At 44.0% G+C, this 27529-nt stretch overlaps 1 protein-coding gene across 1 annotated transcript in view; it reads right to left on the reverse strand.

Annotated features, from left to right (window-relative positions):
- Positions 1–12422: 12422 nt before the first annotated feature.
- Positions 12423–27529, reverse strand: part of gpc6b (glypican 6b) — a 111363-nt gene continuing 96256 nt past the window's right edge. The window contains exons 6-9 of the mRNA XM_060936719.1: positions 16754–16876; positions 13046–13179; positions 12858–12961; positions 12423–12776 (exon numbers count right to left, since the gene is read on the reverse strand). Of these exons, the coding sequence (XP_060792702.1) occupies positions 12586–12776; positions 12858–12961; positions 13046–13179; positions 16754–16876 (552 nt within the window). The 3' untranslated portion in view covers positions 12423–12585. The remainder of the gene's footprint in view (positions 12777–12857; positions 12962–13045; positions 13180–16753; positions 16877–27529) is intronic.

Consider the following 27529-nt stretch of genomic DNA (forward strand, 5'->3'; position numbering starts at 1 on the left):
GATAGAGCCCTACCGGTTTGAGCTGTACCAGAATGGTCACAATGGCAACCACAGAGGTGCGTGACTGCCACTCAGATCTCGGCAAGTGGACATGGTGGAGGGATGATCGTAACAGACCACCTATTTTTGTTTACATTAATATTTACCAATACCAGCTGTTGTTAGAATCTTTTACTGACATCATTGTTTGTATAATAGTAATTCATGTCAATAAGTTATAACTCAGGCGAAGATAAAGTAATTGTTTTTGTTCCAGTTCCGCAATTGCCTGCCGAACACTGACCTCCCAAAAACACAGTGTGACAGAGATATGTTGCTTAGTGTGTCAGGTGGGCGAAGTATTCTGTCAGGAATGGATAGGAGACGTATTTAAGTGGAGAAGATCTCATCTCATCTCATTATCTCTAGCCGCTTTATCCTTCTACAGGGTCGCAGGCAAGCTGGAGCCTATCCCAGCTGACTACGGGCGAAAGGCGGGGTACACCCTGGACAAGTCGCCAGGTCATCACAGGGCTGACACATAGACACAGACAACCATTCACACTCACATTCACACCTACGGTCAATTTAGAGTCACCAGTTAACCTAACCTGCATGTCTTTGGACTGTGGGGGAAACCGGAGCACCCGGAGGAAACCCACGCGGACACGGGGAGAACATGCAAACTCCGCACAGAAAGGCCCTCGCCGGCCCCAGGGCTCGAACCCAGGACCTTCTTGCTGTGAGGTGACAGCGCTAACCACTACACCGCCATGCCGAAGATCATTTATTATTAAGAAAAGTGAAAAAAGGCAAACAATCTGAATCAGCGAGCATAAACTGAGAAACGGTGAAACACGTAATAGGTCGAGTGAGGCACAAACAGACAATCAAAGACTAGGCAGGAAACAAACACGAGAAACAGGAAATGATCAGAAACCAAGAGAAGCAAACAAGAACTAAGGCTCCGTAATATGTTAGCAACGCAATACTTCACAATCTGTGAATGTTTTTCCAGGTCCTTATATAGGTGTGCTGATTGCACCTTAATCCTGTGCAGGTGCGAGTCATTTACGGCACACGTGCTGTCCAGAGCATGCCCAAAAGTGTCTGATGTACGTGCCAGGGCACGCAGGTGTGGCATAGTGTAGACAACTGTAGTGGAAAGTAGTCACTAGACTGCAGCCAGTGTACCAGAACATTAATGTACAGTGGTGCTTGAAAGTTTGTGAATCCTTTCGAATTTTCTATATTTCTGCATAAATATGACCTAAAACATCATCAGATTTTCAAACAAGTCCTAAAAGTAGATTGAGGAAAATTATCTAATATTACATATCTGTGAGTGGCAAAAGTATGTGAGCCTCTAGGATTAGCAGTTAATTTGAAGGTGAAATTAGAGTCAGGTATTTTCAATCAATGGGATGACAATCAGGTGTGAGTGGGCACCCTGTTTTATTTAAAGGACAGGGATCTATCAAAGTCTGATCTTCACAACACATGTTTGTGGAAGTGTATCATGGCACAAACAAAGGAGATTTCTAAGGACTTCAGAAAAAGCGTTGTTGATGCTCATCAGGCTGGAAAAGGTTACAAAACCATCTCTAAAGAGTTTGGACTCCACCAATCCACAGTCAGACAGATTGTGTACAAATGGAGGAAATTCAAGACCATTGTTACCTTCCCCAGGAGTGGTCAACCAACAAAAATCACTCCAAGAGTAAGGCGTGTAATAGTCGGCAAGGTCACAAAGGACCCCAGGGTAACTTCTAAGCAACTGAAGGCCTCTCTCACATTGTCTAATGTTAATGTTCATGAGTCCACCATCAGGAGAACACTGAACAACAATGGTGTGCATGGCAGGGTTGCAAGGAGAAAGCCACTGCTCTCCAAAAAGAACATTGCTGCTCGTGTGCAGTTTGCTAAAGATCACGTGGACAAGCCAGAAGGCTATTGGAAAAATGTTTTGTGGATGGATGAGACCAAAATAGAACTTTTTGGTTGAAATGAGAAGCGTTATGTTTGGAGAAAGGAAAACACTGCATTGCAGCATAAGAACCTTATCCCATCTGTGAAACATGGTGGTGGTAGTATCATGGTTTGGGCCTGTTTTGCTGCATCTGGGCCAGGACGGCTTGCCATCATTGATGGAACAATGAATTCTGAATTATACCAGCGAATTCAGGGGCGGCACGGTGGTGTAGTGGTTAGCGCTGTCGCCTCACAGCAAGAAGGTCCTGGGTTCGAGCCCCGGGGCCGGTGAGGGCCTTTCTGTGTGGAGTTTGCATGTTCTCCCCGTGTCCGCGTGGGTTTCCTCCGGGTGCTCCGGTTTCCCCCACAGTCCAAAGACATGCAGGTTAGGTTAACTGGTGACTCTAAATTGACCGTAGGTGTGAATGTGAGTGTGAATGGTTGTCTGTGTCTATGTGTCAGCCCTGTGATGACCTGGCGACTTGTCCAGGGTGTACCCTGCCTTTCGCCCGTGGTCAGCTGGGATAGGCTCCAGCTTGCCTGCGACCCTGTAGAAGGATAGAGTGGCTAGAGATAATGAGATGAGATGAGACCAGAGAATTCAAAAGGAAAATGTCAGGACATCTGTCCATGAACTGAATCTCAAGAGAAGGTGGGTCATGCAACAAGACAACGACCCTAAGCACACAAGTCGTTTTATCAAAGAATGGTTAAAGAAGAATAAAGTTCATGTTTTGGAATGGCCAAGTCAAAGTCCTGACCGTAATCCAATCGAAATGTTGTGGAAGGACCTGAAGTGAGCAGTTCATGTGAGGAAACCCACCAACATCCCAGAGTTGAAGCTGTTCTGTATGGAGGAATGGGCTAAAATTCCTCCAAACTGGTGTGCAGGACTGATCAACAGTTACCAGAAACATTTAGTTGCAGTTATCGCTGCACAAGGGGATCACACCAGATACTGAAAGCAAAGGTTCACATACTTTTGCCACTCACATATATAATACTGGATCATTTTCCTCAATAAATAAATGACCAAGTATAATATTTTTGTCTCATTTGTTTAACTGGGTTATCTTTATCAACTTTTAGGACGTGTGAAAATCTGATGATGTTTTAGGTCATATTTATGCAGAAATATAGAAAATTCTAAAGGGTTCACAAACTTTCAAGCACCACTGTAGATCTACTTAATTTAATTCCCTGAAGGCTAAAATAAAGTTTTCCCAGCTACCTACCCACTGTTCAAGCCTGTGTTTGTCATTGTTTTCAAGCATTTCCAACACTTTGGAGTAATGGGGTATTTGTACAATAGAGTGCGCCATCTGTCTGCCAGATTGCTTTACTTTCACGTAGTCATAGAGAATCGTGAAATTCGGTGTCAGTATTAATTTAAAACCTTTTCAAACAAACGACTACTGCATTAATACCATAATATTTAGAAATAAACTGCCATTTTATTAAGTGACTGGGCTTGTCTGTAGTCCTTTCGTAGTGATGGAAAATGATGTTTAAAAGTCCTGGCTTCAGACGCTGTGCGCGCACTTCCGGTTTCTGGAGCTTCCCCGATATACATCACAACAAGGCGCCACTGTTCCCATCTGCTCCCTCGTGCCGCTTTGGTGTTGTTGGGTGTGTCTTTTTTTTTTTTTTTTTACTTTTTTTATTATCAAAGGCTTACTATTCACAATTGCATTGTGGGTGAAAATTATCATAACTATATTTTCATGGAGTCATAGGTAAGAGTGAATTTATTTAGGTGTCTGTATTACTTACTGTACATTTACTGTTAAGTTTTAATAAAATGTTTAAATAGCTGAAAAATCATTGCAGCAGTATTAGAAAGAATTTAATAAAAAATCCCCAAATTTACATGACATTTCAGAAAAATGAACAAAGAGGCTGTTAAAGATGTTTGTTTTGATTTTTTCGTTGATTTATTCATATCACACACTGATCCAAATGACTGAGACTTAATAAATGTTCAGTCAAAGACATTTCTGTTTATTTCTGCATGTAAATGAACCTTAATATGCAAAATGGGCTTGCTGCATATATTTCTGTAGTTACGCAATTACATTAGCATTGCTAAGTCACTCAGATTTGGATTCCTTTCCAAAACACACCAGTGGCATATGGCCCTTTTCCACTACCCTTTTTCAGCTCACTTCAGCTCGCTTCAGCTCACTTCAGCCCGACACGGCTCGCGTTTCGACTACCAAAAACCAGCACGACTCAGCTCGTTTCAGCCCTGCATAGCCCCTAAAACTCGCACCGTTTTGGAGTGGGGTTGAAGCGAGCCAAGCCGTGCCGAGTGAGGTTGGGGGCGTGAGCAGACACTCCCCTGTGCACTGATTGGTGAGGAGGAGTGTCCTCACATGCCCACACACGCCCCGCGAGCACGCTGGGATCTGTAAACACCGCAAACCCGGAAGAATAATAATTATGAATTACGAGAATTTCTGAAGCCTTATGCGCCTCGCCTCATCTATACGCTCTTGCCAGTATCTGTTGGCGTTGTCGGTGACAACAAGTCACAGCACCAAGACCAGCAACACTAACGACTCCATGTCCTCCATGTTTATTGTTTACTATTCGGGTCGTGAGACTACCGCTTAAAAGCTCACTGAATCAGTGACATACAGAGCATCGTGGACGAGTTCGCGGAGCGCAAGGCTCGTCGTATGCCCTTCAAATAATGCGCGCAGTAGGCTATTGATGTTTTATTATGAGCCATGTACAGTATGTCGCCTAATGTTTTTTTGTTTCTGAGTTACATGTTCGTTTGAAGGACTTAATGTACAAAATAACATAGTTGCACCCCGTAGTGTTGAAATTGGTAAACACAGTGCATTCAGTGAGGTTTGCACCGCCCTCCTTTTATTTCTGACTCTTCCTGTCACCGTTGCAACCTCTGAGCGCTCATTCGTATGCCCTTCAAATAATGTGCGCAGTATAGGCTATTGATGTTTTATTATGAGCCATGTACAGTATCCTAATGTTTTTTTGTTTCTGAGTTACATGTTCGTTTGAAGGACTTGATGTACTAAATGACATAGTTGCACCCGGTAGTGTTGAAATTGGTAAACACCGCAGTTGCGGACATTTTGTAGCCTAAAATGATGTTATGATAAGCTTTAATAAAATGCCCGGTCATTTGCCCCGCCCCCGGCCCGGCTCTGACTTGTTCCGCCACTGTCACTGATGTCACTGTTTGCGCTGCTTAACGACATCACGTGACATCCACCCACTTTCGCTAACTCCACCCAATGTGTCCACCCACTTCCAGCCAGCACGGTTCAGCGCAGTTGTAGTCGAAATGCAACTTCAATAGCCCCGCTCAGCTCGACTCGGCACGGCTCAGCCGCGTTTGTAGTGGAAAAGCGGCAATAGACTCACCGGCAGAGGTGGAAAGAGTACTAAAATATTATACTCAAGTACTGTTACTCTGATGAAATTTTACTTAAGTACAAGTAAAGTTACCAGACAAAAAATCTACTCAAGTAAAAGTAAAAAGTAGATCATTTAAAATGTACTTTGAGTAAAAGTAAAACGTTACTTTTAACAATGGGTGTTTTCTGCCTCCATTGTGTTGTGCAAAAATGAAAAAGAAGAGGAAACAAGGATATATGTACATCTCAACCCAGATGTTTTATTTAAAGGAAGTGTATCAAATTGAATGCTTAGGATAATGCTGCATTAAAACTGAGACAAACAAAAAAGGTCAATACACACAGTCATGTCGTTTACATCGCCCTGACCACACACAAAGCATTGTACACGAAATATGAAAGTGAAATGTTGCACCGAAATCTCGTAGCTTGCCTGTGTGCACTGTGTGTTATTGAACAATTCAATTCAAACATTATTTGTTTTGCTTAGTATTCCTTTCTGGCCTGTTGGATGTAGAATGGTAGGAGGACTGATCACGTCAGGTTGGCGAGCTAACTTGCTTGCATGATTAGCCAACCGAATAACAGACTAGTTACCGTTATGTTACAGTACCAACAGGTTGCTACTTCAACATTAGCAATGCCATCCACTATTTTTGGAATATAACCAGCCTATTGTCGGTTTTAATATGGAAAGGAAACATTATGATCAGGGGCGCAGATACGTTTTTTGAACTGGGGGGGACAAAGCTGCCAGCAAACCAACCCCAACCCCGATATGCCTGTCAAACTTGTTGTGGGTAACCATAGCAACCAAGCTCGAGCTCGCAACCTGTGCAGTCTGCGCAGCTCAACCAACCAAATATCAGTCTTTGTTTTGTTTTATGTGAGTTGTTGCAACTATGTATACACTGCTGTGCACCTCAATAAACTGAATGGTAATTAGTCTTTTGATTTTTTTCGTGAGGTTTGCCTTATGCAAAGAAAGACAGCATAGACGTTTTTTTCCTCCCTATAAGTGGGGGGGGACCGAACGAGGTGAATTTAAATCTGGGTGGGACGAATCCCACCCGTCCCACCCTCTATCTGCGCCCGTGATTATGATGCCAATGACAATACTTACCTCAACATGCTTGCGCAGATTAGACGTCGAATTTTTGTATGCCGCAATGGTTGCCTTCTTGGGCACACATAATCTGCATTGCATAATGAAACTGTCACCCCTTTTCTCTACGAAGCTGAAGTGATCACATATGTAGGGCCAGGGGTGCACTTCATTACTGGAAGAAATGGCGTTTTCTGCAGGGTCGTCCACCACAGGTTCCTCGGTCTCCTCCATGTCCGCAGGGGCGCTTTATCAACACCCGTGGCCCAGGGGCTAGGCCCCTCATAGGCTACCTGTCAACCCTACCCTTACCGTTGGCCAGGAAAACACACTTATTTTATTTGCAATACGTGTCAAGCATTTACAGTGTAAGCGCATAATTAGCCTAGAAGCCTACGATAGGTTACGTTTGGCTCAGCGTAGCTGCGCAAGGCCCACGCTCACATCGCTCAACACATCCGACCACAGAGGGAGAGAAGAACGCACGCATTATCATTACGGAGCCGGTTCTGATTATTACCACGGACAGGACAGTGATACTGCGTAACTTTCACGCAGGGGCATGGCCAGAGATAACCACACAAGCGCGCGTGCGCTAATGTAGACCTATGTGTTGTAAACATAAAACACACACACACCTACAGAAAAGTCCTTTTAAAAAATAAAATACATAAAAATAGCTCGGCGGCATGAAAACAAACATTCACTGTAAGACAAGGTGCCCTAGAATCGCCATCAGTTTTTAATATCTATATGGACTTTGTTGTCAGGATTGCACAGCATGAGATATCAAAACTGTACCCAGATACAGGCTTCAAGTTCAGATATTGCATTCCAAATGAGGTATCCACAAGAGAAATGCGTACGAAAGCACGAGCATCAGGAGAGGGTTGCATAACAGAGATTCTATACGCAGATGATCAGGCCATACTCGCTGGATCCATCGAGGAGCTTCAGAATATTCTTCAGTTGTATGATAAGACCTATATCCTATGTCAAAACAGAAACAATGGCTTTTAACATCAATGAGGATATCAAATGTAAACCAAGTATCATTTCCCTTGGCGGCACTAATATTAAAAATGTCCGCACCTTTAAATATCTTGGTTATAATGTCAGCAACTGTGATGAATCCTCACACTTCCTGCATGCTAGGATAAGTGCTGCATTCATGAAATGGAATGAACTGAAACACGTTCTAACCGACCACCGAATACTACTAAAAACCCGTATAAAGTTCCTAGTGGCATGCGTTCGATCTCGTCTCCTGTACAGCACACAGGCATGGCAACTATCATCCAGTGAAATTCACAAAATTGAGGTAGTGTGGCACGGCTTCCTAAGGAAAATGATTAAAGGTGGATATAAACGAAAGAATGCCCCTGACCAAAAGAACACTACAAATGAAGATATAGACTGGAGCTACAAGATGTCCAATGCTGACCTCCGGAAACTGACAGGAACCCAGGATATAAAACTATCCTGCTACGTACAACAACTAAAATATATTGCTCACGTTTGCCGGATGGGCAATAACCAAGTGCAAAAGCAGCTCCTGTTTGACAAAAATGGTTACAAATGGACGAAATGGGAAAATCTGCTGGGCATAGACACCCAACAGATAAGACGTATGATGGACAAATCAAACTTTGAGCAACTGCTACAGCAGAAGCACCCCTAGAGAGTTTAACTTTTGACAGGGGAACATGATGATGATGATGGTACTTGGCTCGGCGGCCACATGAAACGTAAACACCATGGACAGCGGCCAAACTCATAACTCTACAGACCGAAATACACAAAACCAAGTCCTACTAGGGTCTATTTTACCGATCTATGGTCAAGCATCATGCAAGTCTTCCTTCTCCTTGAATAAGACTGTGCATTCAACTGCCTTTTTGACATGACTGCATCGAAATACCACTTGCAACAATATTTCACACACTCCATCAAGAAAAAAGTTAAACATGATGAACACGGGCATACTGTTTTGAGCATACGATTTTTTAAAAAGAAACTAGCTACATCAAAGTCCTTCAATAAACCCATCCTTTAGCGCAAATGAGCTTAACCTAGTTCAAAGCATGACGCTAGCAGTAGCTGCATAAGGCAAAATCATGTGGGCCTTTTGTCAACAACAAGCCACGGCGGGCAAACATTAATAATCAAGTGTCCTTACCTTAAAACGTTGTCTTGACCACAGAACTTCTCAAGTATTTCACTTAAATCCACACGGGTTAACAACACACCCAACACAGCTAGCGAGAAATGTGGATCTGCGCTAGCTTTGTATTGCTATTCCCCTCAGTATGCTTACTCTGTCTGCTGCCCGAACTGTGAAAATTATAGGCTACAATCTTTTCATCAATTTCTTCAGTAGATGCCGTTTTAGACATTTTATTATCCCCATCGAAATATGCTATTATACTAACAGGATTATAACTCAAATCACACGACACGTATTCAAATCACAACTGATTTATTTTACTGTTGGACAGATCATGGCATATCTAGCCTAGCTGCACATAGCCTAGCTGCTGGTAGGCTGATAACTGATAAGTAGCTGATATTCTGAACAGATTGGTGATCCTTACCTTAAAAAGTCTGTGACTTTAGGCAACGATTGTATCATTACCTGCATCTCTCTTTTTTTCCTTTTATGCGCCCCGCTAACATGTGAACGCTTCATCTTTCAAAGCCTCTAAATTTGTGTCTCAGTAGTCTGTAGTCTGCAGTCTTTGGCGCGCTTTCGTGCGTGACGTTACATTTTGTTACATTTTATTCTGGTACAGTTGTGGGTGTTCGTTTCGCGAACCACATCCACCATGTCTCTTACGGCAGGCTACTGTGCGCTCATTTATTTCTAACCTTATTTCTATCCGTACGTTAATGTAGGCCCACGATTCCGACAGTTTATTATTTTATTAATATTACAAGGCCCCTGATTGGCTGTGGCCCAGGGGCTTGAGCCCCCCCCCTTAAAGCGCCGGTGCATGTCCGCCATCGTCTGTGTGAGACTCGCGCGCATGACAACCGTCCTTCCCGTGATTCATTTCCAGAACGCATTTCCCCTTCTCCGTTTTAGCCTTTTTTTATTTTTTATTTATTTATTTTTTTACTCAGTAACGGTTGTGATGTAAAATGTACCGAAGTACACTACTTAAAAGAAAACATACTTAAGTAAAAGTACACTCTTTAAAAATTACTTGAAAAAGTATAAGTCCACAAAAAAGCTACTCGAATAATGTAATTCGTTACTTTCCACCTCTGCTCACCGGCCACTTGAATAGGAACACCTGTACACCTGCTTGTTTATGTGGCAGCAGCATAACCAAGGGACCCCTCTTTACAACCATGGTAAGCTGAAAAGCATCTCACAACACAATGAAGAGCTTAAACCAGGGGCATAGCTAGGATTTTTTTTGGGGGGGGTCATACACTGACTGGCAGCCTGAGTACATACCTGCAGGTTTGTAAATGAAAAAAATAATACATTTGAATACATTTGAGAAAATAACACGGTCTTTGCATCATTCTTTCATCTCATGTTGCGAGCTGTTGAGATGTCAGACAATGATTGGGCCAAATCAGCCTTATCTGGCAGTGTATGGATAGCGGCTCGACATCTTACCCTAGTCAACCGATGCAGATCAAAAAATTGACTTCGTACTAAAATAGAACTATGAAAAATATGTAACAAGAAATAATTACAATTGCTAGTTTTAGGTAGCTTAGAAACCGGCTCTTCCATTATTGCTGTTTCTTCCACATTTTCTTGATGTTGTGTTCTTGAAATGGCACACTAAAACTTAGCTTCAAAGCCACAAAATGCAACTTTGATGGAAAAATATATAATAAATTGCTTACCTCTTCATGTCGAAAGAAGGAGAAAAGTTTCGCTTGTTTTGACATGGCGAATTATTGATACAAGAGGAAATACTCGTAATTCGCAACTAAAAAGACTGCAGCTACACTAGCAGCTTGACCGTGCTTTCTAGTGCGATCGTGTTGCGCTTGTGCAGAACTGGGTTTTCGCGTCCAAACCACAGGAAGTCCATACAAGATTATAGAAACCCTAATGAGGCTGAGGTGACAATCTGGTTTTAAAAAAATGTTAGAAAAATTACAGTGGGCGCTTTTCTAATATTCTTATGCGGCTATTGAAAAAAAATGCATGGTCTGACGGGGGGGGGTCACAGGCACCCCAGGAAACCCTCCAGCTACGTCCCTGTAAACTACACCAGCAGAAGAACTCTTAGGGTTCCACTAATGTCAGCCATAAACAGGAATCTGAGACTACAGTGGCATAGTTTCACCCAACCTGGACAGCTGAAAAATCACTAAAATGTCACCTTGTTGGATGATTGGGTAACTGCATAAATAAACAGAGGTATAAGTGTTTCTATTAAAGTGGTCACCAAGTGTATCTCCTGATAAAAGGAGTTTATAGATCTATGGGCATGTGAGTAAAAGCTAGAATTTTTTTTTCATTGTGTCTACAGTTTCAATCATAAAGTGAATTTAAAACACATCACATTTCTCCACACCATCCCAACAGTACATTCTACATATATTTTACATCACATTCAGTCATTTCTGCTCAAAATGTAGCTTGGTTAGTTAATCATCTGACCTCCATTTAAATATATACTTTCAATACGGAAGTAGTGTAACACCACAAAACCATATTTAGTAATGTTACAACCTGGTACTGAAGTAGACTTCATTTGGGTTTTTTGTTTTGTTTGTTTGTTTTAATCATTTGATTGTCTGACATTTGAAAGTGCAAAAAAATTAGTTCACTGTTAATTAAACAAAAAAGCAGACAGTTTGTTAGGACAGCACTCAGTCGTCTTGTGGGTGGGTGCAATTACAGCTGTAATTCTTCAGGGATATATCTCAGTTGGATATGGGTCTTGGTTTTGCATCACTACAGTGTAGCTTTGCCAATATGCTTGCCTTGTTAGAAGTTGAAGCTCTGCCCCTCTCTCAAGTTGCTTGCAAACTGGAACAGGTTTTCTTCTAGGATTGCTCTGTGCTTATCTCCATCCATCTTGTCCTCTACCCTGACCCATTTGCCAGTTTGTGCTGATGAAAAGTATCTTCAAAACATGATGCTATTACCACCCTGCTTCACCATTAAAAAAATTATTTGCAAATTATTTTGCAGACTATATTTATTTAACATGCCATTTTGTGTAGATCTGTGACATACTGTACATAATCCCAGTCCAAGTCTTTTTCAGTTCCAGGTTGTAACACACCAAAATGTGGAGATTCAACAGCATGAATATTTATGCAAGGCACTGTATTTGATTTTTTTTATCATTATTATTACTTGTCCAAATAATGTGGAAATATCTGGTGAACAAAGCAAGTGCATCAAGTGTATTATATGTGTACTGTAACTTTAAAAACCTTTTCATCCCCACACAAAAAAGGAGTAATGACACTACAAGAAAATAAGTAAATATCGAGTAACTGCAAAGTGGATGAAATTGAATGCCAGTTTAGCTGCTGTGGACTGTCATACAGACAGACAATGTCGATTTTGGGGAGACGGGGCTTCAGGGAGCTGGGTGAGCAAGTCATTTGAATGATTTTGATACATTTCAGCTTGTAACCCAAAGACCATCATAAATCTGGTGAGGCATGCCGCAATACAGATGCGAGTACGGAGTTAAACTCTCACGGTTACCAAAGGGCCAGCCCCCCCCCCCCCCGTAACCCTAGCTATGTAATAGGCGAGAGGCAGAGGGCCATGGAAATGGAGATCAGCACCACCTAATGCACAAAATGCCTGATTAGTACTGGGACAGGAGACTGCCTGGGAAGATCAGGTCTTGGCACAGGAGGGGAGACTCAGCTTGTAACCATTAAGAGCACAAATTCTACTCAAAGCACCTTTAATATGGTCATAAATGAACTGAATGTTAATCAAAAGGATATTAAAAGACATAATCAAAGCAGGCAAAAATGTAGTGGTTATTACATGAAAATAAAAAAGGATGCCACCAAAGACTCTGTAATGGAAAAAAATGAAGTGGACATGAAGAAAGTAAACATCCATAAAGTCAGTTTCACTTCCTTCATCCTGGAGTCCTCAATCCAACTTATGCTGATACACAGTAAAAGTGTGTATTATCTCTGCTGGTTGAGAGATGTGAGGATGGACAGAACCAACAGAAGAAGAAGAAGAAGAATGTTGCATTGGTGGAGGCGTGAGGTGGCGGACCATTCTGTCTTTGGCTTTTCGGTGATGAAAGGGGGAGTCGGAGGAAGACACGACTCCATGCAGCCACTCCCACTTCCTGATCCACTCATCTCATCACCTGAGAGAGAGAGAGAGAGAGAGAGTGAGTTAAGGCCATTTGGGTAATATTCTGTGAAGAATTCGATGTGCATTGTCTTACTGGAGTCATCGTAGTGTGACTGGTAGCCATTAAAAGCGTGCTTTAGTGTGCTAAGCATCACTGGAAAATCTATAAACTCTTCGTCGAAGATGTCCGAGATGTTCCTGATACAAAAACACAAAGCAAGGCATGAAATATGAGGTGGTAAACAACCTACTCTGCTTTGTGTATTAACGTTTTTAGCATACCAGCCTTGTTTCTCTTTGTTCCAACAGTTTGTCTCATCTGGTCTTGCTGCTACATTTTCATCCTGACACACAAACTCAGGCAGCGATGACCAGAATGTTTTAAACTGTGAAAGCTTCCCCTTAATGTCCGTTACCTACAAAATACAAAACAAGATTTAAAAAAAAATAAATGCAGGGCCCCTGTCTTAAGTGGTTTTAACAGGTGGTTTTATTATTATTTTTTTTAGCCAGACACCACCCAAACTAATAATCACATCATCCGTTTTTTCCTTTGGCTAATCAGACACAAAGTACACCACCAGTCTTGCTAGAGAAGTTAGGGATTGGGTGCCTTGCTCAAGGGCATGTCAGCTAGTCTTGCTGGTCTAAAGAATTGAACTAGTAACCTTTTGGTCCCAAAGCTGCTTCTCTAATCATAAAGCCATGGCTTCCCCTGAGCAACAATTTTTAGTCCTACGTAAAAACACACAGAATGAAGACTGAAGAAGCGAAAAGGTCTGATTTCTTTTCAGCCCAGACTATAGATTCATGCAGACTATCAGTGACAGTGGATTGTTTACTCCATTATTATTTTCCCCCAAAATACTCTACCTTTGGTGGAGAAACTAAAAGAAGTAGATAAGCTGCATTGAAAACAGGATTCTTACACAGCCATGGTATTTGAGGCTGGTAAAAATCTGCATAACGATAATATTTCTGTACATGTTTCTTTAAATTTTTAAATATTTCCCTGACAGTTTGGGTTTTGTGTCATGTGAAAAATACTGTGTTCAGAAAAATACACAATACAAAAAGCAAAAATACAGGCATCATTGCCATTGTCTTGTTTACTTTGGCGCAGTTCGGCTCACTAAGCAATAGTTATTGTGGAATTTGCTGAAAACTATAATTACATAACAGCATGGTATCGCCTTGAATAAATAAGTAAAAGTACTTAAAAACAAACTGGTCACATAAAAAAGTAGACATTTAAGGATTCCAGCAATCTGTTTTGTTCTGTGTGTGTGTGTTTGAATGAAAATGTAGGAAAAGAAAAGGTAAGCTTCATTAAAATTATTAACTTTGACACTTTCCTCTGTAAAATGAATTGGCTTGGATTTCAAATCATTACTAAATTACTAGAGACCTTTTTAATTAATTTTTATTTATTTATTTATTGTTATTGTTTTGAGATTATCAAAGAGTTGTGATTAGGATTGGACATAACAATTCAGCAGTTTAATTCAGGTTCAGTTTCAGGTTGTGATTTTATCCTTGGGATTAGGTTTAAGATTTGGCATCAGGGTTAGGATTAGGATTAAGATTAGGATTCAGTGTCATTGTCAGGATGAGTGTTACTATTGGATGTATGATTCTGGTTCAAAGAATTATATTTAGAGCCAGGTTTAGGAGTTAAGACTTAACATTTAGGACAAATATTTGTGTTGTGGTCAAAATTACAATCAAGATTACATTTTATAACAAGTCACAAATATATATTTAAGAGCTAGTGAGACCTGCATTATGTCTAGTTCGTTAAACTGATGCATAAATCATCCACTGAGTGTTAGAACACTGAAACATCACACGACACTAAATATAAATGCAACTGCTGCTAAAAGATGAAACCAAATGTGCAGTGTGGGTAAGAACACTCTGTCTGTGGAAGTGGTTTACCACAGTCAGCTCAGACACACACACGCGCGCACACACACACAGAGGCAGAGAGAGAGAGAGAGAGAGACACTCTTTCCAAATGCAGGACACTGAAGAAACTGAGCCTGCGCCTGGGCATATGGATCATCCAAATTCCCCTAAAATGACTGCCATTTTTCATTAAACTCTTAAAGGTAACCTAAGCACTCTCCACAAAATCTCTTTCAGCATGAATCTTTTGATCAAATCATTTTATTAATATTAATGTTTGTAGAAGTAGAATAAGAGAGAGATAGAGAAACAATGGATTTGTCTCAGGTTGAAATAATATGTCCCTGAAAAATAAGGCTCAATCTGTTAAAAAAAATTCTATTTCAGTTTACCATAGTGCTCCATTCAGCTGGATTTTCCCTTCACTAGACAAGAGCAAGGATGTGAGTGTGAGAAACACAATGGACAAAATTAACTGTGGGCCATATTCGGAGTCCAGACATTATGCTTGTATTTATGCTGAGAAAATTTCTCATATTCAGAGTCAGCTTGTCCACTCAGTGCTTATCGTTTACATTATAAAAATAACCTGTGTGTGGGTCACACCACTGAGGTTGCAAGATTTTTTTCTTGAGTAGATGCAGGTGACCAATGCCAGATGCCAGACCAGCACCTTAAAACACAAACACTCACCTTTAAACCCCAAAAATTCAGGAATAGAAAATACAGACGGAAGAAGAAAAGTGTGTTATTTGCTGTCAAATGTAATGGGATATAACATAAAAGCAACAGGTAATTTAAAAATGAAGAATAAAAATGGACTTGTATGATGATATCTGAATGAGAAGATGGCAAGGAGTCTAGTATATCATTAATATGCATGAATTGTCCTAGCTGCAATCACATTAATAATTGGTTTAATAGAACATGGCTTCCACACTCATTATTCAGCAGCACATAGAATAGTACTTGATGGCCGAAGGGGGATTATATCACGATGTCCGTCCGTCCTTCCATCCGTCCATCTGTCTGTCCCGGGAAGGGTACCCACCTTCTGAAATCAACTCCTCTCACAATTTTTGTAGGAATTTCATGAAACTTGACAGGATTCTTTGTTATATGTTGGTAATATGCATACTGCAATTTCATTCAGTTCAGTCGCATTTCACCAGAGTTATGGCCCTTGATTACAAAACTTGTACTTTGACAATTTCATGAAGGTGTATTAAGCACTTATAGCATAATTTAGTTGCCAGTGGGGGATATTGTGCTCTCAGAGCACTCTTGTTATATCATGCACTCATGACTTAATACAATCATAATGTGTATGAGAGATATAATCTATTTTATCACACTTTAAATTAGCTTTTTTGAGTTGTCGATTTGGGGCGGCACGGTGGTGTAGTGGTTAGCACTGTCGCCTCACAGCAAGAAGATCCGGGTTCGAGCCCCCTGGCCAGCGAGGGCCTTTCTGTGCGGAGTTTGCATGTTGTCCACGTGGGTTTCCTCCGGGTGCTCCGGTTTCCCCCACAGTCCAAAGACATGCAGGTTAGGTTAACTGGTGACTCTAAATTGACCGCAGGTGTGAGTGTGAATGGTTGTCTGTGTCTATGTGTCAGCCCTGTGATGACCTGGCGACTTGTCCAGGGTGTACCCCACCTTTCGCCCATAGTCAGCTGGGATAGGCTCCAGCTTGCCTGCGACCCTGTAGAACAGGATAAAGCAGCTAGAGATAATGAGATGGGATGAGTTGTCGATTTGATAAAAAATTACTTTGCTGGCTAGTCTTAGCTGTAACTTGTAAATGGTATATTCACATTTTTTTAGCTAATGCTAATTAGCTTGGTAGCTAATCATATGCGCAGTTTATACAACTTTCAGCTAGTGTTAGCTGAAAGTTAACACTAATGTGTTAGCTGAAAGTTGTAAATAGCATATTCTTTTTTTTTTTTAGCTTAATGGTAATTAGCTAGGTAGTAAGCTGTGTTAATCATGCAGCCTGTGCAATTTTGCTAGCTGCCTTTGCTGTACATCAGTTAATTTTAAAATTACAATGAGATTATTAATGTAGTAAATGTTTACCAGTTTTTGGAGATTTGTACCAGTAGACTCTGTCATTGTAAATCTGGCATCAAATTTGCCTGAGACATCACGGGAAACTCTGCCCTTTTCCAAAAGCTTTGGCTGACCACAACCACGAAACACCTGCAAGAAAGAAAAAAAAAAAGAAAAGAAAAAAGATTCAGGACTTTGCATTCCTGTGTCACACAAGTTGTACAATTTTACCCAAACTTCACTCTCTGTAACATAGCATGAGAGCTTGTGTGCATTTAGCATCTCTGTGCCATGTGATGCTAAACCCCAGCCTCACTCCATGGGACTCCTGCAGGTCCCCACCAGTTCATTGCTTCAGCCACTGTGGTAGCATGCGCTCTCAGCCATTTATTTTTGTCATGTTTTAAGGTGTTTGCTAGTGCTCTGTCTGTACTCTTACCCACATGCTTTTCCCTTCTGGTTCCAAGAACCATTCTTGCCATCATCAAGCCAGACCACTCTCCAGTCTGCTGCCCACTGGTCTGTTGATCTCCTATCTACTTAGCCTCACTCCAGAGCCAATCTTCCTGAACTACCAGCTGCTTCTTATTTACCACTGGACCAGCAACTAAGGCACCACACTCTAGCCATGGCTACCTGGGTTCAATTCCAGCCTCAGCCACTCACCTGCTTTCCTTTGCTCACTTTCTCTCCATATTCCAGCCCTTCACTGACTAAATCAACTCTCACTTTGGCTGTAACTGTTTGTGTTCTGCATTAGGGTTTGCCTGTTCTGAATCTTGACAGAATGAACTGGCCAGATACAGACCCAGCAGACACAAGCTCCTTCCACCAGGCTCTTTCCTGTCAGGGGGCAATAATTAGCTGTCATGAACAGTGCCTTCAACAGATCACAGCCCAGAGAGCTTCCTGTGCCAGCACCAACCCCCTATTCTGGAGAAATGGGAAGGTGCTGAGGTTTCCTTCTCCAGTGCTCCCTGACCTTTGAGCAGCAACCACAGATCTTCTACACAGATAAGTCAAAAATCATTTTTATTATGGGGCTACTCAGGGATTGAGCTTTAGATTGGGCCATGGGAATGTGGGAGAACCAGCATGATGTGTTCCTCCTTTCAAGCCTTTGTCACCAAGATATAGGGGATCTTCAACCACCCTATCTGGGGCAAGGAAGCTGCCCAGTGCCTCCTCATGCTCCACTAAGGGCCCTGCTGTGTCTCAGAGTATGCATTGGAGTTCTGGACAGATGCAGGGTGGAACAATGAGGCATAGAACGTCTTTCAGAATGGGCTCAGCAACCAAAGCAAGGATGAATTAGCAGCTAGGGACAAACCTGGGAGATTGGACTCCCTAATTTCCCTGGTCACCTGACTGGACAACTGCCTCCAGGAGCATCATAGAGAAGGACTAGGGTGCGCCCCACAGTAAACCACCACACATCTTTGACTGATCAAAAAACCACACTGACTCTTCACCTCCTCTATCTCTCTCTGCAAATTGAGGCACTCCCAACAAGGCACCTATGTTGCTGGGCCAGACCTGTTTCTCATCCACTGAACATGCCATGCCTGAAGGCTTAGGGTAGGACACTGCCTATACTGCTGGCAGTCTGGTCACCTCCTTCCTGCCTATCCCATCCAGGCAAAAGGGGACACTTACCAGTGATTATGGGGAGCCTTATGAGCTCTAGCTCTGATGCCATTGTCCCCCAACCTTGCCTGCAACTTACAGACATACTCAGCCTTAACCAAACATCCCTGCCTCTCCTTTTCCGAAAAGACTCTGGGGCTGAGGTCAATTTTTTGGATGAAGGCTAGCCCAACTAGCCAGCAGTTCCCTGGAGCCCCTCTCTACTCCCTTGCAGGTTATTGCTCTCAACCCAAGCCAACCCACTGAGCCCATGCACCTCCTCATCTCTGGCAACCACAGTGAGTCCAGCTGGTTCAACCTCCTCTCCTCTCCCCAGGCTTCCCTAGTCCTCGGTTATCCCTGGCTCACCCTCCACAAGTGTCACGTGGACTGGCCTTCCAGTAAAGTACTCTGTTGGGTCCACACTGCCATCTCTGCTGCCTCAGGTCTGCTCATTCCCCAACTGGCCCACACATTGTTCAGTAACCCATGGAGCCTCCTGAATTTTCTTAGATGCCAACTGGGGAGGTGTTTAGCAACACTTGGGCCCTTTCATTACCCCCTCAACACCATTATGATTGTGTCATCAACCACCTGCCAGGGGTATCACTTCCCTCCAGGCATCTCTATAACTTGTCCTGACCAGAAAGGGAGGCCATGGAGGAGTATATCAGTGATTTCCTCATGGCATGGCACCATTTGCTGCTTTTTATCTCTGGTAGGGGTAGGATTTTTCTTTTTTGGCAAGAATAATGGTTCACTCTGCCCATGCCTTCAACAAATCACTGTCAAGTACAAGTACACCCATCACGTCTCAATTCTGATTCTGAACCCCTTCATGGAGTGACCATTTTCACGAAGTTGGAACTGTGGAACACTGTGGCAGTGGGGGTGTGGTCAAGCGTCAGTCTGTGAATGGAGGGTGGAGTCAGGGAAGGTAAGTGGCAGAATCACTGCACCTGACAGAAATTAACCTATGTTTGTGTGTCTTCCCAAGTGACCGCGCCCTATAAGAGGAGAGGGAGAGCAGAGAAAGGGAGCTCTCTCCCCAACCAGAATGCTTGTGTGTGTGTGTGTGTGTGTGTGTGTGTGTGTGTGAGACTCGGAGAGCAAAGTAGACACTGAAAAGTGCAAATAAAGAGTTTAAAAGAACTCAGTTCTGGCCTGCCGTGCTTCTGTGCTCCACCCACCTTGAACGATTTCTACAGTAGTGCCGAAACCCGGGACGGAGTACAGAAGAGAACAGCCTCACGGAGTCCTCCCCCTTCAAGGACCTGGTTCCTACCCTCACCACGGCCCAACAGAGCCAGCACCAGGCGCTGGTTGCCCTCCGGAAGGAGCAGGAACAACGGTTCGAAGCCCTGGTGCTGGCGCAGCAGGAAGATCGCCAGGCGTTCCGGCACCTGCTCGCGTTGGCAGGGTCCACCGTCACCACCACCGTGGACCCTCCCCATCTCACCCTAACGAAGATGGGCCCGCACGACGACCCCGAGGCCTTCCTCGCTCTTTTTGAGCAGGCAGCAGAGGCGTGGGGTTGGCCGGTGGAACAGCGTGCGGTGCGCCTCCTCCCCCTGATAACAGACAAGGCGCAGCTGGCCACGCTACAGCTCCCTGCCGACAGCCGGCTGGTCTACGCCGACCTCTGCATGGCCATCCTCCAACGTGTGGGGTGCACCCCAGAGCAGCAACGGCAGCGCTTCCACGCGCTGCACCTGGAGGAGGTCGGCCGGCCGGCCGCTCGTGTTTAGCCAGCAACTCCGGGACGCCTGCTGGCGGTGGCTGAAGGCTGCCAGTGGCTGAGGGCCAACAACCGCAACGCCGAGAGAATCATCGACCTGGTGGTGCTGGAACAATTTGTCGCCCAACTTCCGGAAAGAACAGCGGAGTGGGTCCATTGTCATCGCCCGGCATTGCTGGATCAGGCCATCGAGCTGGCGGAGGACCATATGGTGGCTGTTCCAACGGCAGGACAGCACGTCTCCTCTCCTCCCCTCTCCTCTCTCTCTCCCCTTCTGTTCCTCGTCCTCGCCCCATTCCCCCACCGCGGAGGCGGGGGCCGGCTCCACCCCAGCCGGCCCGCCGCACCCGCAGTGCCCTACCTTTTCCTACTTCCATGTCTGTGTCTTCCCCCCCCCCCCCCGAGATGAGTGAGCTCCGGAACACCGGTGCAGAGGGAAAACCTGGGCCGGTATGCTGGCGCTGCGGGGAGCTGGGGCACCTCCAGCATCAGTGCTCGGCAATGGAGATGGGTGTGGTGGTCCGGATCCCTGACACGCCAGGGACTGCCCTTGATCAGGCCAGAGCGTATCGCATACCGGTGAGTATCCAAGGGGATACGTATCAGGCTTTGGTGGACTCCAGCTGTAATCAGACCTCAATCCACCAAAGCCTGGTGCAAGACGAGGCATTGGGGAGAGCACAATTGGTGAAGGTGTTATGTGTGCACAGGGATGTTCACAACTACCCATTAGTGTCGGTCCACATTCTATTTCGAGGGGAGAAATCTAGAGGAAAGGCGGCGGTTAATCCTCGCCTTACCCACTCGATAATTTTGGGGACTGATTGGTCGGGATTTGGGGAATTAATGACGCATTTAGTGAAGAGTGGGGCCTGCCATAATTTAGCGGGGGGAGGTCCCACTGTGGCATTGGCGGGAGCAGCTGTCACAGAGCCGTCTACGTCATCACTGCGTCAGAGTGAGGAGCAGCAGGCTCCTCCTCTCTCTCTCTCGGGGAACCCCTCGCAGATTTCCCATTAGAGCAGTCATGAGACAAGACTCTGTGGCATGTGTTTGACCAGGTGAGAGTAATCAATGGTCAAACGTTCCAGCCAAACGCCACCCCGTCCTTCCCCTATTTTTCCATTATTAAGGATAGATTATACAGAGTGACGCAGGACACTCAGACTAAGGAACAAATAACACAGCTTTTGATCCCGAAGAGCTGCCGGGAATTTATATTCTCGGCGGCTCACTTTAACCCCATGGCCGGACACTTGGGGCAGGATAAGACACTAGCCCGAATAATGGCCTGGTTCTATTGGCCAGGGATTCGCGGCGATGTCTGTAGGTGGTGTACAGCATGTCACGAATGCCAGTTATTAAATCCAGCGGCCATTCCAAAAGCGCCTTTGCACCCTCTGCCACTAATCGAGACCCCGTTCAAAAGAATTGGGATGGATCTCGTCGGGCCATTAGATTGGTCAACACAAGGATATCGCTTTATTTTAGTTCTGGTGGACTATGCAACACGATATCCGGAAGCAGTGCCTCTTCGCAATATCTCTGCATGTAGTATTGCAGAAGCACTCTTCTGCGTCATCTCCCGAGTCGGAATCCCCAAAGAGATTCTGATTGATCAAGGCACTACGTTTATGTCACGCACACTGCGCGAACTGTATGGGTTACTGGGAATTAAGCCTATCCGCACCAGCGTTCATCACCCACAAATGGATGGCTTAGTTGAACGGTTCAATCACACACTCAAAAACATAATTCGGAAATTTGTAAGCAAGGACGCACGCAACTGGGATAAATGGCTTGAGCCCCTGTTATTCACAGTGCGAGAGGTCCCACAAGCCTCCACGGGGTTCTCCCCATTCGAATTATTATATGGGCGTAAGCCACGTGGCATTCTAGATGGGCTGCGTGAAAATTGGGAGGAGGGACCTTCAACAAGCAAAAATGAAATTCAATACATTATCGACCTGTGCGCCAAACTCCACACAGTCACGCACCTAACCCAGGAGAATTTGCGACAGGCCCAAGAACGTCAAGTCCATCTGTACGACAAGGGCACGCACCTTAGGGAGTTCACACTGGGAGATAAAGTACTCGTGTTGTTGCCCACGTCAAGCTCCAAATTGATCGCCAGGTGGCAAGGACCCTTTGAGGTCACACGGTGAGTCGGGGACATCGACTATGAGGTGAGGCGAACAGACAGGGGTGGGATGTTACAGATTTACAAACTCAATCTGTTAAAACTTGGGAACGAAGAGGTCCCCGTGGCATTGGTGTCAGTGGTTCCAGAGAAGGCAAAGCTGGGGCTGGAGGTTCAAAAGGGAAAATTGACATCGCCCACCGCTCTGGTCCCCTGTGGAGACCACCTCTCCCTGACCCAACTCATGGAGGTCGCCCAGTTGCAGACAGAATTTTCTGACGTATTCTCGCCCCTGCCCGGCCGCACCCACCTCATAGAACACCACATTGAGACGCCTCCGGGGGTGGTAGTGTGCAGCCGCCCTTACAGACTGCCCGAACACAAGAAAAAGGTGGTTCAGGAAGAACTCGAGGCCATGCTCGAAATGGGCATCGTCGAGGAGTCCCACAGTGACTGGAGCAGCCCGGTGGTCTTGGTTCCCAAGGCCGACGGGTCGGTCTGGTTCTGTGTGAACTATAGAAAAGTCAACGCGGTGTCTAAATTCGATGCGTACCCAATGCCTCGTATTGACGAGTTGCTCGATCGACTAGGCATGGCTCGTTTTTATTCAACACTGGATTTGACAAAGGGATATTGGCAGATCCCCTTGACTCCACTATCCCGAGAGAAAACGGCCTTTTCCACACCGTTTGGCTTACACCAGTTTGTCACACTTCCTTTTGGGCTGTTTGGGGCGCCCGCTACGTCCCAGCAGCTTGTGGATAGGGTCCTCTGCCCCCACGCCACCTATGCGGCCGCATACCTGGACAATATTTATAGTAATGACTGGCTGCGGCATCTAGAACACCTAAGGGCCGTCCTTAGATCACTGAGGCGAGCGGGTCTCACAGCCAACCCGAAGAAGTGTGCGATTGGGCGGGTGGAAGTACGGTATCTGGGCGTCCACTTGGGCAATGGGCAGGTGCAGCCCCAAATTAATAAGACAGCAGCGATTGCGTTCTGCCCGAGGCCCAAGACCAAAAAGGGGGTGAGGCAGTTCCTGGGGCTGGCTGGCTATTATCGTAGGTTTATACCTAATTATTCGGACGTCACCAGCCCACTGACTGATCTCACTAAAAAGGGGGCACCAGATCCGGTCCAGTGGACAGAGCAATGCCAGCAGGCTTTCTCTGAGGTAAAGGCTGCACTGTGTGGGGGGCCACTGTTACACTCCCCTGACTTTTCTCTCCCCTTTGTTTTGCAGACAGATGCATCGGACAGAGGGCTGGGGGCTGTTCTGTCCCAGGAGGAGGAGGACCTTCCAGTGCTGTACATCAGCCGGAAACTGTCGGTGCGTGAGGGCAGGTACAGCACCATAGAAAAAGAGTGCCTCGCCATCAAGTGGGCGGTCCTCAACCTCCGCTACTACCTGCTGGGGCACCCTTTCACCCTCTGGTCAGACCACGTGCCCCTGCAGTTGCTCCACCACATGAAGGATGCCAACGCGCAGATCACCCGTTGGTATCGTGGTCACACCCTTGATCTAATACTAACATTCGGGTTAAACATAGAAAATATAGTCACACTTCCACAGTCTGAAGTTATCTCAGATCATTATCTCATCTCATTTAAAATAATGTCTGAGTAATAATATATGCACCTCACCACACTACTGTATTAAACGTACATTCACGTCAACTACTGCACAGAGTTTTATAAATGATCTCCCAGAGATATCAACTTTGATTGTGTAGGTACAACAGCCCGTCTCTCTAAGAACTACAGATCCCATCAACCAACTTCCGCGTTGACCTACGTCACGCCTGGGTGGGATCACCTACGTCACATCCTCCATGAAGCCATAAGTAACTGAGCAAACTTCCGTTCTGCCTCTTTGGTGCTGTGAAGCTCACCGCGGACCGGCACGTTCTACAGACATAAAAAGGCCCGCTCACCAGAACATCTAAAATCACGACTTCTGCCTGGCAAGAAAAGATTCAGCATGTTTTTTGTTTACCATTGGCCATGGTAAAACTACTTAAATCGTGCTATTTCACTCATTTTGAGCTACAACCGGTTTGTTTATCTATTATAAGTAACGTTACGACTGCCGCCCAAAGCAGTTTAATTAAAAGTTAGAAGTGACCGGATTCCTTCTAATTAAATCGCTGTGCACATTGTTTGATCAGAGACCTTTCTTCACGAACGACAAAGCGTTGGACCAAGAATTCTCTGCGCTTCCACGGAATCGACTCATGTGCTCCTGTGGACTCAAAGTCTCTGAACATCTCTATAATCTTGCACTGGAAGCAAGATACTGAAGTAAGACTGGCATTTTTGGGCAGAAACTAGTCTTAGGAATTAGCTTTATGAAGTAGTGTGAATTTAAACTCAGGAATTGTTTAATTGTGCACACTGTAGACACTTAGAACAATGATCAATTCACACTCTATGTTCTCTCAGTTGTTTTGTTTAATAGATAGGCTGTTGCATGCTCTCTATTCCTTCCTAACACCTTTAATTTCATTATTACACATATTTTGACCACATCAAGATTTCAGTGGATTTAGTAATGTTATAAGCTTGTGGAGTTAGCTACCACGGCTAATTCTTTTGTCTCCACCACGTGGTCACACACACACACACACACACACACACACACACAAACACACCTTAACTAGCAACCCAGGCTAGTCTTTTGTTTTAGGCCACAAGGCCTCACACACACACACACACACACACACACACACACACACACACACACACACACGTGGAGTTAGCTACCACAGCTAATGCTTTTGCCTCATTAGCAACAGGGCTAACCCTTTTGTCTCCACCACGTGATCACCTCCCCACACACAAACACACCTTAGCTAGCAATCAAGGCTAACTCTTTTGTTTCAGGCCACGAGGCCACACACACACACACACACACACACACACACCTCACTGTTTCCTGAAGATTTCAACTGCTATTATTTTATTATTGTTATAATAAATTCAATTAATTGTTAAACTGTGTCTGTGTTGCTCCTATATATTCTTTGAAGTCATCCAATCTCAAAGAATTCCAAGCTGTATACAGTGGTGCTTAAAAGTTTGTGAACCCTTTAGAATTTTCTATATTTCTGCAAAAATATGACCCAAAACATCATCAGATTTTCACACAAGTCCTAAAAGTAGATAAACAGAACCCAGTTAAACAAATGAGACAAAAATATTATACTTGGTCATTTATTTATTGAGGAAAATGATCCAATATTACATATCTGTGAGTGGCAAAAGTATGTGAACCTTTGCTTTCAGTATCTGATGTGACCCCCTTGTGCAGCAATAACTGCAAGTAAATGTTTCCGGTATCTGTTGATCAGTCCTGCACACCGGCTTGGAGGAATTTTAGCCCGTTCCTCCATACAAAACAGCTTCAACTCTGGGATGTTGGTGGGTTTCCTCACATGAACTGCTCGCTTCAGGTCCTTCCACAACATTTCCATTGAATTAAGGTCAGGACTTTGATTTGGCCATTCCAAAACATGAACTTTATTCTTCTTTAACCATTCTTTGGTAGAACGACTTGTGTGCTTAGGGTCGTTGTCTTGCTGCATGACCCACCTTCTCTTGAAATTCAGTTCGTGGATAGATGTCCTGACATTTTCCTTTAGAATTCCCTGCTATAATTCAGAATTCATTGTTCCATCAGTGATGGCAAGCCGTCCTGGCCCAGATGCAGCAAAACAGGCCCAAAACACGATACTACCACCACCACATTTCACAGATGGGATAAGGTTGTTATGCTGGAATGCAGTGTTTTCCTTTCTCCAAACTTAACGCTTCTCATTTAAACCAAATTGTTCTATTTTGGCCTAAGCCGTCCACAAAACATTTTTCCAATAGCCTTCTGGCTTGTCCACATGATCTTTAGCAAACTGCAGACAAGCAGCAAGTTTTTTTGGAGAGCAGTGGCTTTCTCCTTGCAACCCTGCCATGCACACCATTGTTGTTCAGTGTTCTCCTGATGGTGGACTCATGAACATGAACATTAGCCAATGTGAGAGAGGCCTTCAGTTGCTTAGAAGTTACCCTGGGGTCCTTTGTGACCTCGCCAACTATTACACGCCTTGCTCTTGGAGTGATCTTTGTTGGTCGACCACTCCTGGGGAGGGTAACAATGGTCTTGAATTTCCTCCATTTGTACACAATCTGTCTGACTGTGGATTGGTGGAGTCCAAACTCTTTAAAGATGGTTTTGTAACCTTTTCCAGCCTGATAAGCATCAACAACGCTTTTTCTGAGGTCCTCAGAAATCTCCTTTGTTTGTGCCATGATACACTTGCACAAACATGTGTTGTGAAGATCAGACTTTGATAGATCCCTGTTCTTTAAATAAAACAGGGTGCCCACTCACACCTGATTTGTCATCCAATTGATTGAAAACACCGGACTCTCATTTCACCTTCAAATTAACTGCTAATCCTAGAGGTTCACATACTTTTGCCACTCACAGATATGTAATATTGGATCATTTTCCTCAATAAATAAATGACCAAGTGTCATATTTTTGTCTAATTTGTTTAACTGGGTTCTCTTTATCTACTTTTAGGACTTGTGTGAAAATCTGATGATGTTTTGGGTCATATTTATGCAGAAATATAGAAAATTCTAAAGGGTTCACAAACTTTCAAGCACCACTGTATGAGTTATGTGGTGCGGTAAGTAGTCCATTATTGCTGCATTGGTAGTGATCATAATTTGGAATATACCATAATTTAGCTGTTTGGTAATTTATTATTAAGCACCAAAATTAATGGTATTATTAATGAGACTGATTTAATGATTTAATGAGATTGATCACTTAAGGCCAATAGCACCCTACATATGCCTACAATTGGATCACTGTCAGCCTCCGCAGAACTTGATCAAGCAACTGAATTCTTAGAGTCAGTGTTCCGCTATACTTTAGATAATGTAGCTCCACTTAAAAGGAAAATGATTAGAGAGAAAAAATTAGCACCCTGATATAACAATGACACTCGCACTTTAAAACAGACCACTCAAAAATTGGAACGTAAATGGCATCAAACAAAATTGGTAGCATTCAAATTAGCTTGGAAGGAGAGCTTCCTGAAGTATAGAAAAGCTCTTAGTGCTGCTAGATCAACATACAGTGGTGCTTGAAAGTTTGTGAACCCTTTAGAATTTTCTAAATTTCTGCATAAATATGGCCTAAAACATTGTCAGATTTTCACACGTCCTAAAAGTAGATAAAGAGATGATCTACTCTACAGTTATCTTATCTACAGTTAAGCAAATGAGACAAAAA

This window comes from Neoarius graeffei, chromosome 13, assembly GCF_027579695.1.
Source record: "Neoarius graeffei isolate fNeoGra1 chromosome 13, fNeoGra1.pri, whole genome shotgun sequence".
Classification (NCBI taxonomy): domain Eukaryota; kingdom Metazoa; phylum Chordata; class Actinopteri; order Siluriformes; family Ariidae; genus Neoarius; species Neoarius graeffei.